The sequence below is a fragment of the Cornus florida genome, unplaced genomic scaffold, assembly GCF_030987335.1.
Source record: "Cornus florida cultivar Cherokee Brave unplaced genomic scaffold, ASM3098733v1 CherokeeBrave_3.0.0_Hap2_Chr08, whole genome shotgun sequence".
NCBI lineage: Eukaryota > Viridiplantae > Streptophyta > Magnoliopsida > Cornales > Cornaceae > Cornus > Cornus florida.
This window is the reverse complement of record NW_026775578.1, coordinates 38,959,120-38,972,461: the sequence shown is the minus strand read 5'-3', so window position 1 is coordinate 38,972,461 and position 13,342 is coordinate 38,959,120. Positions and strand designations below refer to the sequence as shown.

The 13,342-nt window shown below is 39.1% G+C and overlaps 2 protein-coding genes across 2 annotated transcripts; both read left to right on the top strand.

The window, feature by feature from the left end:
• Positions 1-1,307: 1,307 nt before the first annotated feature.
• Positions 1,308-3,429, top strand: LOC132268610 (L-ascorbate oxidase homolog). Its single transcript, XM_059769437.1, has one exon. The coding sequence runs from the start codon at positions 1,479-1,481 to the stop codon at positions 3,264-3,266; it is 1,788 nt and encodes a 595-aa protein (XP_059625420.1). The 5' UTR covers positions 1,308-1,478; the 3' UTR covers positions 3,267-3,429.
• An 892-nt stretch (positions 3,430-4,321) lies between these two features.
• LOC132268609 (L-ascorbate oxidase homolog) lies at positions 4,322-6,422 on the top strand. Its single transcript, XM_059769436.1, has one exon. It carries the CDS (start codon positions 4,427-4,429, stop codon positions 6,200-6,202), a length of 1,776 nt encoding a protein of 591 aa, XP_059625419.1. The 5' UTR covers positions 4,322-4,426; the 3' UTR covers positions 6,203-6,422.
• Positions 6,423-13,342: the final 6,920 nt, after the last annotated feature.

Below are 13,342 nucleotides of genomic sequence, written 5' to 3'. Positions count from 1 at the left end.
GGGAGCTCCCTGGCTCTTCCATTCGTCCTCCACCCATGCCACCGAATTAACACACATGTCGGCCAAATAATTGACATTAAACACGTGTCATAATACATGAACAAAATACAAGATAGAATAGTAATATCATATATAATATAATATATATTTGTGATATTTAAATAGCTTCACATTATAACTTATGTAACTTTAACTTATAGAAATTATAAAGTAATTAAAGTTGTATAATTGTCTTACTCATAAATTTAATTTTATATTTATATTAGTCATGTCCACACAGTGTTTGTCCTACTTTTTTAGAATTTAATATCTATATCACTATATCTATCATATATGTGTCCAAACTTCTTAGGTTCTCATTTTTATTTATTTATTTTATTTATTTTTATTTTATTTTTTTAATATTCCAATTACCAATTGTCCAACAAGAATTCTTAATTAATGACAAATAAGGATAAGTCTTCCTAAACTCATTTCTGAATAATACCCTTTTTAACTTATGTAACTTTTTTTTAGTTTAGAAAGTATAAATTAATTAAAGTTCTATAACTGTCTTACTCATAAATGAAATTTTATAGTTATGATAGCCATGTCAACACCGTGTTTGTCCTACTTTTCTAGAATTTGATGCGTACCATATTACCATATCCATGTCATATCACATCCCTATCCATGCTTCTTAAATTCTAGTATCATAAAAGAAATTATTCTGAAAATCAAAGATCAGTGTATGAAAAGAGTACCGTTAGGCGTTTTTATTTATCAAATTATTTTTAATCTTTCAATTTTCAATTTTATCATTCTCCTAAATGTAAAATGTTGACACAATCATGCTTTCACCTAAAATATAGGTGTTTCTTTTATTTTTTTTTAAAACATTATAGCATTTTGATTTAAAAAAAAAAAAAAAAAAAAAAAAAAAAAAAAAAAAGGTGCTAAACTCATTTCTGAATAATGTTGACACAATCATGCTTTCACCTAAAATATAGGTGTTTTTTTTTTATTTTAAAAAAACATTATAGCATTTTGATTTAAGAAAAAAAAAAAGTTGCTATACTCATTTCTTATACCCTTTTAAAGATATTAGCCATCTCATAACATGAATGACTTGTCCAATAATAGCAATAATAATAGGTTAGTTTTTAGTAAAAAAGAAGAGAAACAAACTAGCTAAAATTATTGATGCACATATGTTAGAATATTACATGGAATTAGGGAAAGAAAAACAAGCCAAAGGAAAAGCGCAATGAGAGGAGCAAGTTGAATCCTCAGCCTCAGATAACTTTTCGGCGATTCCAACGGTCGAAATTGATTCAGTTCCTACTATAAAATGCCACTACTATCCCAACCTAAAATCCAAGCTCTCGAAGAAGAAATCCCCACTTCTTCTTGGAACTAAATAGCAAAAAAAAAAAGAGCATTCTGGTGGGGGAGAAAAAAAGCAGCAGGAGCTTGAAGAAGTACAAGGAAAACTAGCTATGGCTGACCCGAGGTTCATGTTGTCGTTGTTGTGCCTCGCGTTGGCTGTGGTGGTCCGGGCTGAGGACCCTTACTTGTTCTTCAACTGGAATGTCACTTACGGAACAATCTCCCCTCTGGGTGTCCCTACACCCGCCATCCTAATCAACGGCGAGTACCCGGGCCCTAAGATCAACTGCACCACCAACAACAATGTCGTCGTCAACGTTTTCAACAACCTCGACGAGCCTTTCCTCCTCACATGGCACGGGATCCAGCAGAGGAAGAACTCGTGGGTGGACGGGACACCCGGGACAATGTGCCCCATCCAACCAGGCAAGAACTTCACCTACCGCCTCCAGATGAAGGACCAGATTGGTACCTATCACTACTACCCGTCTATCGGCCTGCAGAAGGCTTCCGGCGGAGTTGGCGCCATCAACATCCACAGCCGTATCTTTGTCAAGGTCCCCTATTTTAGATTTGCCCCCGACCTCAACTTTATGTTGGGAGATTGGTTCAACAAGGGTCACAAGGTGCTCAGGAAGTCCTTGGACGCCGGCAAGCCCATTGGCAAGCCGGATGGGCTCCAGATCAACGGCAAGTCTGGCAAGGTCGGAGACGACAAGCTCGAGCCCTTGTTCACTGTGGAAGCTGGCAATGAGTATAGGTTCAGGTACTGCAATGTGGGTTTAAAGACCTCAGTCAACATTAGGCTCCAAGGCCACCAAATGAAGCTTGTTGAGCTCGAGGGTTCTCACACTGTCAAGAACAAGTACAATTCGGTTGACTTGCACGTGGGTCAGTGTATGACTATGCTCGTAAAAGCCGATCAGGAACCGAAGGACTATTACCTAGTGGTATCGAGCAGGTTTGTCAAACCTGCTCTCACTACTGTGGGTATTATCCGATATGTTAATGGCAAGGGCGCACCCGCCAAGGAGCTCCCACCACCACCTCCAGAAGGTGTTGCCGGCATTGCCTGGTCCATCAACCAGTTCAAGTCCTTCCGGTGGAACTTGACAGCTAGCGCTGCTCGTCCCAACCCTCAGGGCTCCTACCACTATGGCCAAGTTGCCGTTAACCGAACCATCAGGCTGGTGAGCTCGAAGGTTCAGGAGAAGGGTAAGCTCAGGTTCGCCATTAACGGAGTGTCCCACGTCGACCCTGACACCCCATTGAAGCTTGCAGAGTACTACGGAGTCGGGGACAAGATTTACAAGAATGACACCATGCCTAAAGAACCACCTACCGATGCCAAGGCATTGCAGGTGATCCCCAATGTCCTCAACACAACCCTCCACGAGTTTGTGGAGATTGTGTTCGAGAACCGGGAGAAGTCAGTCCAGACATGGCACCTTAACGGGTATGCATTCTTCGGAGTGAACATCGAGCCTGGCAGGTGGAGCCCTGAGAAGAGGAGGAACTACAACCTTATTGATGCAGTGAGCCGGCACACGATCCCGGTGTTCCCAGGGACATATGCATCAGTCTTGTTTGCCTTCGACAACACCGGAATGTGGAACCTGAAGGTAGAAAACGCCGAGAGGAGCTACTTGGGACAGCAGCTGTACTTCACTTGTCTCTCCCCTCTGCGCTCGGTTCGGGATGAAGTGACCATGCCAGAGGATGCGCAGGTGTGTGGCATTGTCAAGGACTTGCCAAAGCCTGCTCCATATGCTGCTTATGCTGCGAGGCCCAAGAAGAAGAAGAGTGAGGCCAGCGAGGCCAAAGAGGCTGATGAGGCTGAGAAAAATGGCGACGACAAGAACGACAAAGAAGACGATAAGGATGATAAGAAAAATTAAACTTCTTAATTAAATTAAGTAATTAATAAGAAGTGAAGAGTTTTAATATTTGTAATACAGAATTAAGGAGTGTGTAACAAACATGTACGGGCTGCTTGCTGATTGATTATACATGTATCAAACCTTTTGGGGAATTTATTAAATTGAGAGCTTTTATGATAAATCATATGATCACATACAGTGTCTTACTCTCTCTCTCGCTCTCTCAATTATTTGCTAGCTTGTTCCATGAGAAATTATAATTTGGTAGTGTATTTATATATAAATATATATATATATATATATATATATATATATATGAATAAAGTCCAACAAATACTCTTTGTTAACATCTAAAACAAATAGAATTTCTCTTCATAATTGTTTATCTCAATCATTGATTGCCGATTTCGCTACTATTATGGTTCCAACTCCCAACCAGAGTGTAAGTGTAAGTATAGAGGGCGCGTCCTTTGCATTTATTTGCTTGTTAAAATTGTTTTATATATATATATTTCGAATGGTTGGTTGTTAAAATTTGTTGACACAATATTCTCGTATGTCAGTTTTTGTTTCTTTTTTGAAAGGCAAACTCATATGTCATAAACCTTTCTCAAAATTTAGAAAACGCTATAGCAGTCTGATTATTTTTTTTCAATTCATAAAAAGGTGCTAAACTCATTTCAGAAAAATATGCCAGAGCTTTAATTAAATTTTTTATTTTTTACTTTTTTTATTTTTTAGCACTTTAAGTAGTTTATTCATGGTGAAGATGTTAGCCATCTCATTGCATATTACATGTGACAAAATAACATAAATGACTTATTATCTAATAATTATAGAATGTTGCTATTTTTTAGGTAAAGAGAAAGAAACTAACTAGCTAAAAGTAGTCATTTACACATGGAATTAGGAAAAATAAAAACAAACCAAAGGAAAAGCGCAATGAGAGGGAGAAGTTGAAGTATTAGGCTCAGATAATTTTTCGGTTATTCCAACGGATGAAATTGATTCAGTTCTCTGTTATAAAAAGGCTCTCGGATCCCCAACTTACACCCCAAGCTCTGGAAGAAGATCTCCCCATCTTCTTCCCCAAACAAAATAGTAATAAATAAAAGAAGAGCGTGTTTGGGGAGAGAGAATAACAGGAGGAGCTTGGAGACGTACAAGAAAATTTAGCAATGGCTGGCCGGGGGTTCGAGCTGGCCGCGTTGTTGTGCCTGGCGTTGGTGGTGGCTGTCCGGGCTGAGGATCCTTACCTGTTCTACACCTGGAATGTGACTTATGGCACCATCTCCCCTCTGGGTGTACCTACACAGGCCATCCTCATCAACGGCGAATTCCCGGGCCCTAAGATCAACTGCACAACCAACAACAACATTTTCGTCAACGTTTTCAACAACCTTGACGAGCCTTTCCTCCTGACATGGCATGGGATTCAACAGAGGGGAAATTCGTGGTTGGACGGGACACCGGGGACAATGTGCCCCATCCAACCAGGCCAGAACTTCACCTACCGGATGCAGTTCAAGGACCAGATTGGCAGCTACTACTACTACCCGTCCCTCGGATTACAGAAGGCCGCCGGTGGAATTGGCGCCATCAACATCCACAGCCGCATCTTTGTCAAAGTCACCTATAATGACAGATTCGCCCCCGACCTCAACTTTTTGTTGGGGGATTGGTTCAACAAGGGTCACAAGGCACTCAGGAAGTCGTTGGACGCCGGCCGGTCCATGGGCAAGCCGGATGGGCTCCAGATCAATGGCAAGTCCGGCAAGGTCGGAGACGACAAGCTCGAGCCATTGTACACGGTGGAGGCTGGCAAGAGCTATAGGTTCCGGTACTGCAATGTGGGTTTGAAGACTTCTGTCAACATCAGGCTCCAAGGCCATCAAATGAAGCTTGTTGAGCTGGAGGGCTCTCACACTGTCAAGAATAAGTACAATTCTGTTGACTTGCACGTTGGTCAGTGTATGACGATGCTCGTCATTGCTGACCAGGAACCAAAGGACTATTACCTAGTGGTGTCGAGCAGGTTTGTCAAACCTGTTCTCACCACTGTAGGTATTATCCGTTATGTTAATGGCAAGGGCGCGCCAGCCAAGGAGCTCCCGCCGCCTCCTCCGGAAGGCATCGCCGGCTTTGCCTGGTCCATCAACCAGTTCAAGTCCTTCCGCTGGAACCTGACGGCTAGCGCTGCTCGTCCCAACCCTCAGGGCTCGTACCACTATGGCCAAGTCCCCGTTAACCGAACCATCAGGCTGGTGAGCTCGAAGAGTCAGGAGAAAGGTAAGCTCAGGTACGCCATCAACGGAGTGTCACACGTCGACCCTGACACCCCATTGAAGCTTGCAGAGTACTATGGAGTCGGGGACAAGATTTACAAGAATGACACCATGCCTAAAGAACCCCCGGCCGATCCCAGGGCGTTTCAGCTCATCCCCAATGTCCTCAACACAACCCTCCATGAATTTGTGGAGATTGTGTTCGAGAACAGGGAGAAGACAATGCAGACATGGCACTTCAACGGGTATGCATTCTTTGGAGTGAACATTGAGCCTGGCAGGTGGAGCCCGGAGAGGAGGAAGTACTACAACCTTATTGATGCAGTGAGCCGGCACACGATCCCGGTGTTCCCGGGGACATGGGCATCCATCTTGTTTGGATTCGAGAACACCGGAATGTGGAACCTGAAGGTGGAAAACGCAGAGAGGAGCTACTTGGGACAGCAGTTGTACTTCAGTTGTCTCTCCCCTGAGCGCTCGATTAGGGATGAAAATAGCTTGCCAGACGATGTGCAGTTGTGTGGCATTGTCAAGGACTTGCCAAAGCCTCCTCCATATGCTCCTTATAATGCAAGGCCAAAGAAGAAGAAGAGTGAGGCCAGTGAGGCCAAAGATGCTGATGAGGCAGAGAAAAATGGCACTGATAAAGACGATAAGGAGGGTAATTAAGATAAAAGTGGAGGACTACTTCTTAATTAATTTAAGTAATTAATAAGAAGTGAAGAGTTTTAATTTTTAATGTACAGAGTTAAGGAGGATGGAACAAACATGTCCTGGCTGATTTTCGGATTATGCATGTATCAAACATTTGGGGAATTTATTGAATTTATATTTTTATATAATTATTCTTAATATGATCATATATAGTATATACTCTCTCAATTATTTGCTTGCTTGTTTCGTGGTGTTTGTGTGTGTGTGTGTGTGTGTGTATATATATATATAGTTCCTATCATCCTATGTACTTTAGTGTTGCTCCAATATTCATTCTTCTTTGTGACTATAGGCTTAGTACTTTACATTAGGATGCCCTAAAAGAATTATATTTGCCTACTCGTGGGTGAGGAAGAACCTCCAACTTGCTCATGTTGCACAATGATAATTTAAAACGTGTTCATTTTAAATTTAAAATTTCTAAAAACAACTACAAAAAAATAATAAAAAAACAATCTTCCCTCTGATTTTTTACTGAAATAGAAAATGTGAAACAAAATTAGGCAATACAGGTGTAATGAAGCATTCAACTAAAAATTGGGCACAATACCAGAAGTGCAGGTGCTGGTGCATGTTAGGAATTGTATAGGTGTAATTAACAAAATAGAACACTATATAAAAATAAGATGAGTAAGATTAGCCAACAACCATATGATCTTCTTAATCAGTGTCAGGTGGCACCCAGAGTTCCCCCAAACACTTCAGTAGGATAGAGCTACCCTTAATCAAGGATCCTAGTGAAGTGGTCAAGGGAACCCTAGGGGACAACTGACTGACTCCACCTATATATCCCTTCTTAAGCTGCTTGAATTCAGGACACCACCTATTTATAGCGAAGTCTCTCTGTTTTCATTTAGTTGGGAAAGGTGGCCTCTTTGAGTAATGTAGCTAGAGTAAGAGGACACAGTTCTTAAGCAAATGAATTCAGGACTTTGAACCTGGTTGGAATTGTGAGCCAAATGAAGGGTAGGGAATAATATCAAGTTGAGTGGCCATAACTCGGTAATCGTCTAGCCTTTCACATTCAGGACCTATCCTTTTCAAAATTTTAAAATGGCTCCCTTGATGCACGAGGGCGGAGTCTGTGGAGTATTTGATATACGCAACCTTACCTCCCTGTTAGATGAGATTGTTTTCTGTTTCAAACGTGTGACTTCCAGGTTACAGTAAAACAACCTTACAATTGCTCTATGTTGGCCCTCCCTTTTCAAATTTGTCATGAATCTAAAAGCAATTACATTAAAGAATCATGTAGTTATGCAATTTATGTGCCCACATTAGCTTAAGGACATTAAGGTAGCTCAGTCTGCTAAATATATGTAGATCATATAATTAGTCTCTAGAACATGAAAAAATAATAATAATAAATAAATAAATCAGTTTTTGGTCATACTTGAGATGTTCATGAAATAGATTGGGACTTGGTATGCACACAGAAAGTTTTTTGTAGTGCCTGTAGTGGATTAAAATTCTTTTTGCATGTGCAACTGAATCTAATACAAGCATGTGTGGTTAGAGGTAACTAGCTTTGTATCACATAACAAAAGTTGAAAGTTAAAAGCTATATAGGGGGCCAAGTTGGAAAAGGATTGGAGGGTATATTGCCATCCATCACTATATATGATTCTCTCTACCTTCCATCTAACCCATATTCCTGGCTAGATACACTAGCCAAAGCTTTTATCCTCTCACATTTTCTACATATCTCAAACAGATGTGGAAGTCAATATTGTTCACAGCTAAAATGTGAAGGGTACAACTTCTTATAAGTACTAGTGAGTTAGCAGACATTATTACCATACTAAGCAACCAAAAATGTACTGCGACTAGGATTGAGGAAACATCAGGTGTGCCCTAGAGTTCCCTTGACCACTTCATTAACGGCCCTTGTTTCAACAAGAGGTTCAATACTCCTTACTGAAGTGTTTGGGGGAACTCCCGGGTTCATTTGATACTACTAAGTAATGACAAAGATTAGTGTACGTGAGGAATCGCTCTACCCTATAGATATCGTCCGCAAAACATCAGGTGTGCCCTAGAGTTCCCTTGACCACTTCATTGAGGACTCTCGTTTCAACAAGAGGTTCAACACTCCTTACTGAAGTGTTTGGGGGAACTCTGGGGTTCATTTGATACCACTCAGTAATGACAAAGGTCACTGATAGGACTCGCTCTGCACTGTGCTATATATTGTCTGCAAAACATCAGGTGCGCCCTTGACCACTTCATTGAGGACTCTCATTTCAACAAGAGGTTCAACACTCCTTACTGAAGTGTTTGGTGAACTCTCGAGTTCATTTGATACCACTAAGTAATGATAAGATCGGTGTAATGACTCTCACCCTACTTTGCGGTCTTTTTATGTTTACAATTTTCAAAATGCATTTACACATTTAGGAGGTATTCCTTAACCCAACGTTCTCATTGGTCTAACCTCGTGAGCTTGTGCATTCTCCTCCATTTTTGGCTAGGATTAGATCTGATTCCATCAAATTGTCGGGATATATCCACCCCATATTGTGTAGATATTATATGATTTACGATAAATTCTATAATACTCGGGGATTTTGATAAGTGATACCTCTGCTAATCAAACCTTCTCCGCATTTCAAAATGTGTAAACACGTGCATGTAAGAGCTATAAGTGAAATGCCACAGTCGGTGGCGCTCTTATCAATCATCCTGTTCTTAAAACCGTCAATCACTTTTCTTTTTCTTTTTTTCCATTTCTTAAAAGTTTGATGAGTATTGAAGCTCATAACTCACATTGTGGTACTCTCTAGTCTGGAGCAAAGAACTGATTTTTTTTTTTTTACATAAGTTGTTTGTAGTTAGATACTAATTTACATTTTATTTGTCTATTACTTCTCTTCTAATATTTGTAAATTTCTACTCAAAAATTGATTACACGACAACAACAAAAAAAATTGTTATTTGTTGCCATTGTTGGGTAGCTAATCTAACTGAGTTTCAGGGGGTTCACATACATGAAACTCGCTATTAATGAGTCCTTATAGAAGGAAACTTCATTTCATTTTTACTTTTTAATAATCTACAATTCTCTTGTTATATTTTATCTTTACATCCTTCTACAATGTTATTATTAGGTTTGCAATGATTCACTAAAATTGTTAGGAAAACACAATCCGTGCATGAACATTATATAGACTAGTCACTTTATTTATTTATTTTTATGATTTATTATATTTATAATTGGTTCAAACAATATATCTTAAACTTAATTATTAGAAATATATATAGATTTTCTAATATATAGTTCTTATCATAGAGTTAAAATTGACTTTTGGCTATTCAATGGCGGAAGCCTCGTGCACTAGGCAAACTCTTTTTATAGACTTTCTTAACATATAAGTTGGTATTAATTGATCTTGGAATATCTTTATAAAGAAACTAATTAGTATATTGATGACAAGAGAAGAAAGAAATTATGTAGAGCCGAGCTCAAGCTAATTATGCACAACTCAAAAAGGCCAAATTCAACCAGACTAATTGTATGAGTTGAGGATTACAACGAATTAAGTTTCATAATAAGAGAATTTACAAGGGAGAAATTAATTTAAAACAATTTTACGAAAGACATGACATACAATAGGAAGAAGTGAAAAAAAGGAGAATTCACGTGATAAAGATGCGCGCAAGGAATGATGCCTTTGGCTGGATCAAAGGCTTAGTAAATGTCGAAGATAAGTCAATTTCTTTTTACAGCTTGTCACATTTTCTAAACGAATCACAACTTCCTATTGCTTTTGAGTATTGCTATTTCTAACAAACATGCAACAGATAACAGGTGTGAAAAAATCTGATACCTCAAAAAACATCCCTTAAATATGCATATAGTGCATATTACATCCTTTCAGTGCAAAAAATACCCCTCAAGTTTCAATTTGGTGCAATCAAGTCCCTCTGACACGTTTAAAACCAAACTTGACTGAAATACCCTTAGTTAACAATTTTATAAAATATATAAAAATATAAAATTTTGTAAAAATACCAAAAGGACCCTAAATAGTGCACGTCTTGCACAACCATTATGCAATTCCGTGTTAGGGTTTTTTTTAATCAGAATAGAGATGTCCTAGGTGGCGGTGACCTGCTGTGGCGTTGATGGGGGAGACAGTGGCGGAGGACTGTGAACTCAGGGAGGCGGGGGCGGAGGACGAGCCAGATGATGAAGAAGATGACTCCAATTAGGAGGACGGCGACGATGAGATGGTAGAGGAAAGAGTGGCGACCATAGGTATGAAATTGGTGTTGGTAAGCAGAGGGCGGTGGCGCTGCTTCGTGGGGGTATCCGAAGGTGAAGCCTGTTAGTGGCCCTCCCTTCTCTTCTTCCTCACCGCCACCACCCACACCATTCCACAGAACTGTGTGTTGGGCCGACAACCCCCTCTCTGTCTCCCCTCTCACCTCAATGAATCGCCCTGCTTGTGGGTTTGGTTTGGTATGGTTTTGTTCGTCGGAAGTTGCAGAGGTGAAATTTCATTGCTACTTGTTGTTGGCTGAAAATTGCAGAGTTCATTCATCGGAGTTTGCTACTTCGTTGCCGAAATTGAGGTTGTTGCGTTCTACATTTGGCCTTCTTCTTCGGCTTGGTCGACCCTCCTGCCGCCACCATGGAGGAGATCGATCGACGACTTAGAAAGAATCGGTCGAACCGTATCCACAACCTTGCCCCTCCAGCCTTTTTCTTTGGCTTGTTAACAGGGGTAGCCTTTGTTTTATCCGCCGTTGATGAAGAGATCGGTCGATTTGAAGATGGTTGACTCGTCCGAGTTGAACTCGGGATGAATCGAATGCAAAGTGGCGACTTGAGATGAGAGAGCCGTGGCCGCATAACTGGTCACTGATCTCTGCACATTCCGACACCTACTACACCTTCGTTATCATCGTCGCCAACAAGCACCGGAAACAACGCCTTCCCTTAGCATACAATTTGTTTATAAATATTAATATATAATTAAAGGCTAAATTGTAAAATGACACGGCTTAATGCGTATTTTTGGAAGATTAAAAAGGCTAAATGGGTATTATAGCAATAATTTATATCAGATTTTTGACAGAGGGGTAATTTTGCACAATTTTAAAAGATTATGGATATTTATTGCACTTTTTCAAAATAAGGAGTAAATTTGCTTCACAAAATATACTTGAGGGGTGTTTTCTGCGCTTACCCCCATTGCTCTAAATTGCATTTTTATATATGCATGAAATTAAGTGACAAGAGTATTCCTTGAATAATATATAAGACACTAAAATTTTAGAAAGAAATAAAAGAGGAAGGATTTGACTCCATACTGTTTTTTCTTTCAATTAGAAAATTTGAAACCAAATCAACAAATGGATCCCAAAGGCAAACGCAAGACAACACAAATTTAGTGAAGGAATACAAACGTAGTTTTTATCATTGTTTCGTTCCCCATGCCATATCCAATAAATTCGAAAATGTAGAAAACAAATACTCCGAAGTAAGCAAGCAAAATGTTTGATCCAACTTTTTAAAAATAGTTCTCAAAAACTTATAATTGTTTTCAGAAAACTGAACGTAAAAAAGAAACATTCTATGGAAAACGTACATTTTTTTTTTTTTTCAATTGATTAATTTTTCAGAGATTGTTAACCAAACACATATTTCTTCAATTTTTTGAGTTTTCAATTTTCCAAGAACTGAAAATAAAAAAACTAAACCAAACAAACCCTAAAATTTTAATTTCAACAAAGCTCAAAAATAGCAAGGAAACATAAAACAAGACAATCGGATCAACTCTAACAAAAAGTTCTTGCCTTGTCAAGCCAAAAATATAAAATATTTTACATCCAAATGGAGCCTTAATGTTTTCAAATAACCAATTTTTTGGTAATTATAGAAAATATTTTTTATTTTATGGTGTTTAGTTATCGTAAAATATTTATAAAAAAAAAATTTTAAATTTAATATTATTCATCAATTTTCAGCAAATTATTTTACACGCCCCTTGATAGACTCAATCTCAACCTAGACCTCTTGACAAATATCGAAAAAGTAAAAATAAAAAATATTTTACCTGAAAATGAAAAAAAAAAATTTCAAAAAAAATATTTTTTTTTGAAACAAACGGAGCCTAAATCTCAAAAGTCTTTAAACAAATGGCAACAAGAGTTCGACAATCAAAAAGAAATTCAGAAAGCTCATGATAGAAGAGTAGGAGTTGAAGAAAAAAAGTATATATATTATAGAATTATATTTTAGGGTAAAGAGCAAATAACCCCCTCAAACTATTGGCCAAAAACATAAAATCTCCCTCAACTAAATATCACCCCCTAAATTTTTAAAGAAGTGTAGTCAGTGGACGAAATAAAAATTTGTCACGGAGGTTACCACAAATATTAAATTACAAATTTACCCTTTACTTTAAATAGGCATTTTAATGCTTTAGCAGCTGTTTTTCATGATGTGTTAAATGCAATCTCAACCCCCAACAGCAGTGCGACACATCACCTTATCACAATCACCACCGAACACTCCCTTATTTTAGCGCCATATGTACAGAACTCCCTCTCTTTACCCTCTCTGTATTCTGTACAATGTTGTTCTCCGGCAGCCGATGATATCACCGACCAATAGCAACCTCCGGCAGCCTACAATGTTGTTCTCCGGCAACCGATGATATCGCCGACCAATAACAACCTCCGGCAGGGACTTCACCGACCAGCCCACGACCGACGACAACTGCCATTCTCCACACCTGATTGATCAAATCAAACTAAATTAGTTACGAAATCAACCTCAATTAAATCATTGATGGAGCGAAGCTCTGGATTTTGCTATTTTCATTGCTGCTTGTCCTCTCCAAGCATCCATGGCTATTGTTTCTATATGAATCTTCGGAATCCGACACCGTCATGATTGAGTGGTCCTAAGTTGTTGGGTTTGAAGAATTGGGCAAAAAGGTTTTGTTTGGACAATTGGAGGTGATGATAGGTTGGTGTGGTATGGGTTTATTTTCTTTGATGGGTTGGTTTGATCAAATAAGCTCTTTAGCTGAATTCAAAGCAACCTTTAATGATTCGAGTCCTCGGACCTCATCATCACCAAGC